Raw genomic sequence first — 5,751 nt, 5'->3', positions numbered from 1 at the left:
TGTTAAATGCCCCCTCTCTTCCTGGTAGGGGTAACTTCTCACGCGTGCGCGTGCGCGTGCCCGAGGCTGAGAAAGAAGTGTCAAGTTCGGTGACGTCACGGTTTACTTTTAAAGCATCCTGCTGGTCGGAAAACACGAATGATATCAAGTGAAATACACAATCCAGACTGAGTCGTTTAATCATTTAATCTATCTGTCTATCTCGAATATATCTATCTATCTATCTGTCTGTCTGTCTGTCTGTCTGTCTATCTGTCTGTCTGTCTGTCTGTCTATCTATCTATCTATCTGTCTGTCTGTCTGTCTGTCTATCTATCTATCTATCTATCTATCTGTCTGTCTGTCTGTCTATCTATCTATATGTCTATCTATCTATCTATCTATCTATCTATCTATCTACTTATCTATCTATCTATCTATCTATCTATCTACTTATCTATCTATCTATCTATCTATCTATCTATCTATATCTATTATATCTATCTATCTATCTACCTATCTATCTATCTATCTCTCTATCTCTCTCTATCTATCTATCTATCTATCTATCTATACACACACACACACACACACACACACACATACACACATATACACATATATATATATATATATATATATATATACATACATTTTTAAGTGTCCTTAAAGTGACCCCTGCTTTTCTCTAGCACAGTGGCTGCTGGTGGTGGTACCTTTTGAAGGCTTTACTGAAGATGAGTCAGTTCGACTCTAGTTAAAGTTCTCCACAAACCGGTCAGGAGAGCCACTGTTACTCATTGTTACTAAATCCGTTCCTAATTAGCTGCTCCCCAGGTCAGTTCTTAATTAGCTGCTCCCCAGGTCAGTTCTTAATTAGCTGCTCCCAGGTCAGTTGTTAATTAGCTGAATCGGGTGTTCCCAAAGTGATGGATCGAAAGCCTGCAGTTATCTCTTCAGGAACTTGGACCCAGGCTGTGACAAATGTACAATTTTGGATAAACCTCTTCTATATTACTGACATGTAAATGTGTGAATACATACTGTAGTGCAAACCGAACGAGAGGCAGTTGAATTAAACAAAGCACTGTCACATTATCACAGAGGTTCGTGTGATTAAGCATTGTCTAGGACAACTCACTGCAACAACTTCTCACGCATGCGCAATCCAGTTAACCACCACCAAGGCTGCTCATGATGGCTGCGGACAGTGCCTTGCTAGTGGGCTTGGTAGAAGAGTTTGTATCGGGACAACAGGACAGCAAAGCAGTGGACACCGTCACAGGTAGCTTCCTAATCTAACCTAGCCCCCCTTGATCTGCGGATCTGATCTGGGGACATGGGACATGCTGGGGATGTCAGATCATGACATCTGGCTAGTTAGCATAGCATGTTAGCCTACATCCTGTCTACAACCGCATGTTTCCAAACCACCCACATCACAATAGTCCTTTGTACCTTTGTGCTGTGTACTCTGTTCGTCAATTTGGGTTTGGGTAGAATCAGAGGCCAAGTAGATTATGCTTGACTGTAGATTTCATAAACTGTAGTGATATAAGTTAGCTAGCTAGCTAACTTAGCCAGCTACATTTGAAGCAGTGAGTGGTCAGTGAACTCTGGACCCCTAGACCACCATCACCCCTACCCAGCGTGGCTTACAATAGAGCTGACATATTCAAATATGCATATTATTTTCCCTTGTCTGGTATTATTTCGGTAATGAATGTGATCTTTCTCTTTTAGGGCTCAAAGCAGGACAATTCACAGTATTACAGCTGGTGGAAGCATTGGGGTAAAGTTTCCATCATCACATGTCAATCAAAATAAGTCTGCTGTGTTTTGTATGAACATCTAATGGAATGTCAACATCACGTTTGCTTATCCACTTGCACTGCACTGTTGTGAAATAGAAATTAAATCTAATCCATGGACCAAAGAGTCATTTGTGGTGCATCGCTAAGCAGTCGGTTTGAGCGTCCACTGATTTGACAGTCTGCCCATCCTCTCCTCTCCAACATGTCCAGACTGAGTCTGACCAGCTCGCAGCCACAGACCCGAGGTCGGGGAGTCCAGCTCCTCTCGCAGGTCCTACAGGAGTGCCATGCAGACCTCTCAGAGAGAGAAGGTGGGTGTGCTGTTCTATTCTATGCTCACCCCTCCACCTGAGCCTAAAGGGCTGTATACCTCTAACCTCAGTTATCCAACACTGTCTTTCTCTACATTTTCTTTGAAGAGAAAATCCATGTCTGCGAAATGAAACATTCAAACCAAACGTTAAAGGATTTGTTTAACACCCTTCCTTTCTTTTTTTCATCTTTAGTGGAGGTTCTTATCGCCTTCTATGAGAACAGACTGAAGGACCACTATGTCATCACACCTTATGTCCTACAGGGACTGAACGCTCTGGTGTGTCCCTTGCTAATCACATTTGATTCGGGAAATGTAGTAAATATGTAAACTATGTATGTTCAAATAGGTGCAGTATATAGTCTAACCAGAAAGAAACAGTGTTGTTGTTGTTGTGGTTGTGGTGGTTGTTGTTGTTGTTGTTGTTGTTGTTGTTGTGTGTCATATCCCTCATACTCATCTTCGAAACTCCCTCTTCCAGACGAAATGCACCGTACTGCCTCCAGGGTCGGCAGTTTCGATTCTGAAGTCCCTGTTCCAAGACATCCAAGTGCAGGTGAGCTTCCTGTACACACACAGCTGGCCACGCCTGCCGGTCTGTTCTTTGCTGGTTTTGAGTTAGGCTACACCAAATGCGAGTGAAGTATGCCAAGCATGAGTACACAGAACTAGTGCATATTTGAGTCGAGTAATCATTTTAGCCGTCTCACAGACGACCCTAACACAGCTCATGAACATAGCTGAACAGTACAGCCTGACCAATAGATGATCTTGTTTCCGCGCCTGTTCCCAGTCCATGATGATGGCAGAGAGGACATGTGTCTACAAAATGCTCATCAACCTCATGGCCTCCAGAGAAGCAGGTAACGTTTAAGGACTCAGTCATTTTCTCTTACAGAAATAAGGAAGTGCCCTTTTCCTGAGTGTATCTTCTGTTTTTTTTATCAACTGCTTTTCCTCCGCTAATTCCATAGAGTTGAAGGGTTTGGGGGCGGACTTCGTCTTTGGATTTGTTCAATCGATGGACGGGGAGAGGGACCCGCGCAACCTCCTATTGGCCTTTCAGATCGCCAGGAACATCATTCACAGGGGTTACGATATGGGTGAGAACGCACACACACACGCACACACACACACACACTCGCGCACACACACACACATTGTGCAAAAAATTGAATTGGCTGGACTGGGATATTTCCATCACTTTAATATGTCATGATCTCTGTAATATCCTGTGTGCGTCTGTGTTCTCAGGTAAATTCACAGAGGAGCTGTTTGAAGTGACGTCCTGCTATTTCCCCATAGACTTCACCCCTGTGAGTGCCTGTTGACTCAGCTGCTGTGGACTAAAACCAAATCACCCAGTGACGTCGTGGCTGTGTTTCTGTGTGCTTAGATGAACCTAGGCAGGAGTAATCTGACTACAGGCAGACAGACTTCCCCTTAGACAGAGAATGTCCGCTAAAGGTTCATATCAGGCTCTTAAGGTGTCATATTCATCCATGACTTCCCCTGATATTTTTAGGTTGAATATACTGATATTGGATCAGGCTGAAAGTTATAAAATAATGTTTATAGAACATGGTGATGGTACTGGTTCTATCTTATATGTGTGTGTGTGTGTGTGTGTGTGTGTGTGTGTGTGTGTGTGTGTGTGTGTGTGTGTGCGCGCGCGTGTCTGTGTGTGTCTATCTGTGTGTGTGTGTGTGTGTATGCGTGTCTGTGTGCGTGTGTGTGTGTGTGTGCGTGCCCACCCCCCCAGCCTCCCAACGACCCCCACGGTATCACCCAGGAGGAGCTGATCCTGACCCTCAGGGCCGTGCTGACCGGAACACCCCTCTTCGCAGAGGTCAGCAGAAACACACACCCCTTCTCTATAAGCTGGGCCAGCATGCACACACCACAGTATGGGGAAATGAACACACATTATAGGCGTTGTGTGCGTACGTACGTGCATGTGTGCGTGTGTTTGTGTGTGTGTGTGTGTGTGAGGCAGCTGTAGCTCCTATATCTCTACATCATGAGGGAACAGTGCACAATGGCTAACCAGATAGTGTGTGTGTGTGTGTGTGTGTGTGTGTGTGTGGGTGTGTGTGTGTGTGTGTGTGTGTGTGTGTGTGTGGGTGTGTGGGTGTGTGGGTGTGTGGTGTGGTGTGTGGTGTGTTGTGTGTGTGTGTGTGAGAGAGAGACCATGGCTGTGTGAGCCTGTCTAGTAATGAGAGGAAAATGGCGTGCATGTTTGTGTGTTTACACATAACTGTACATTAAGCCATTGTCAACTTGAATGCTATTTAATTGCACTGCTTATATCATGGATACTGACACAGCCATGATTGGATGGGAGAAGCAGATGAAGAAGATATTGATAGACGGCTAGATTACGGATTCTAAATTGCCAGTTTGGGATCCTTTACAGTAAATGTTGAGCTGCAAAAGGACTGGAATGAGGAACTGATTAATACTGATAAGATACTGTAAACACAAGCGATGACAAGAATTCCAATGTAGCTGTGCACATGGCAGATGCTCTATTCCATACTAGTAGGCTACTCATGATTTGTTGATGTGCCGTTTGTTTGTTTGTTTGTTTGTTTGTCTCCCTCCAACGCCAGTTCCTGCTCCCCTTGATCATCGAGAAGCTGGACTCGGACGTTCAGAGCGCCAAGCTGGACTCCCTACAGACTCTGGTGAGAACGACCTACAGTAACCCCAACCGTCAGTTTATTACCTCATATCTACCTTAACCTTAGTTCCCCTTTGCTCTACTATGCCTGTACTCGCCACGCCTGCGATGTTTATCCGAGCTGCGTTTGGTCTTCTGTTAACAGACCGCCTGCGCGTCCGTGTACCGGAATAAAGAGCTGGCGGAGTTCCTCCCGGGTCTGTGGGCCGCGATACGCAGAGAGGTACTGTACAACGAAACGCCGAAACTCTTGAGGTGGACTAGAAGAACACGGTTTCTTCTCAGGACACGGCTTTTACACGACTGTCAGAAGCAGTGCGTGTGCTGTACACGATACAGTATGTATGAATTCAGACTCCATATTTCCTCTCTCTCCTCTCTCTCCCCCCCCCGTAGGTGTTCCAGACGGCCAGCGAGAGGGTGGAGTCAGCCGGCCTGTCGGCTCTCAGCGCCCTGACTTCCTGCCTCTCTCGCTCCGTCCTCAGCTCCACTTCTGAAGACTCCCTCAACGTCTTCCTGGACCTCGTCCTGAAAGGTAGTGAGACGGCCGCTCCGCCTGGATGTGTGGTGACCGGGGGATGAGGGGGTTCATGTGGTTTCGATGGCGAGCGTTTGTGTGACTCGACTTCCGGGGGCAGCTTGACCGCAGATGTAGCAACACGAACACATAGACACACACACACACACACACGCACGATTGCATTGCACCACCACCGACACACGCCGTGTTTCCACTCCGCACGCAGACTGCCAGCACCACCTGAGCGAGCCGGACCTGAAGCTGGTGTGGCCCAGCGCCAAGCTGCTGTGGGCCGCGTCCAGGGCCTCGTACAGGGCCAGCCACCGGGTCGTCGGCGCCGTCGTGCCCTCGCTCATAGAGCAGTACACCGGGCGCACAGAGGTACAGGGCAGCGCGCCCGCTCGCTTTTCATACGCAAATGAACCGTCGACTTTCGTCCGGC

At 46.9% G+C, this 5,751-nt stretch overlaps 1 protein-coding gene across 1 annotated transcript in view; it reads left to right on the top strand.

The window, feature by feature from the left end:
• Nucleotides 1-1,148: 1,148 nt before the first annotated feature.
• Nucleotides 1,149-5,751, top strand: part of mms19 (MMS19 homolog, cytosolic iron-sulfur assembly component) — a 12,963-nt gene continuing 8,360 nt past the window's right edge. The window contains exons 1-13 of the mRNA XM_084459926.1: nt 1,149-1,264; nt 1,723-1,771; nt 2,004-2,104; nt 2,300-2,385; nt 2,588-2,662; nt 2,900-2,969; nt 3,081-3,209; nt 3,361-3,422; nt 3,869-3,955; nt 4,719-4,793; nt 4,935-5,012; nt 5,186-5,324; nt 5,536-5,690. Of these exons, the coding sequence (XP_084316052.1) occupies nt 1,174-1,264; nt 1,723-1,771; nt 2,004-2,104; nt 2,300-2,385; nt 2,588-2,662; nt 2,900-2,969; nt 3,081-3,209; nt 3,361-3,422; nt 3,869-3,955; nt 4,719-4,793; nt 4,935-5,012; nt 5,186-5,324; nt 5,536-5,690 (1,197 nt within the window). The 5' untranslated portion in view covers nt 1,149-1,173. The remainder of the gene's footprint in view (nt 1,265-1,722; nt 1,772-2,003; nt 2,105-2,299; nt 2,386-2,587; nt 2,663-2,899; nt 2,970-3,080; nt 3,210-3,360; nt 3,423-3,868; nt 3,956-4,718; nt 4,794-4,934; nt 5,013-5,185; nt 5,325-5,535; nt 5,691-5,751) is intronic.

The sequence above is a fragment of the Borostomias antarcticus genome (assembly GCF_949987555.1).
Source record: "Borostomias antarcticus genome assembly, chromosome: 29".
In the NCBI taxonomy this organism is placed as follows: Eukaryota; Metazoa; Chordata; class Actinopteri; order Stomiiformes; family Stomiidae; genus Borostomias; species Borostomias antarcticus.
This window is presented reverse-complemented; position numbering and strand designations above follow the sequence as displayed.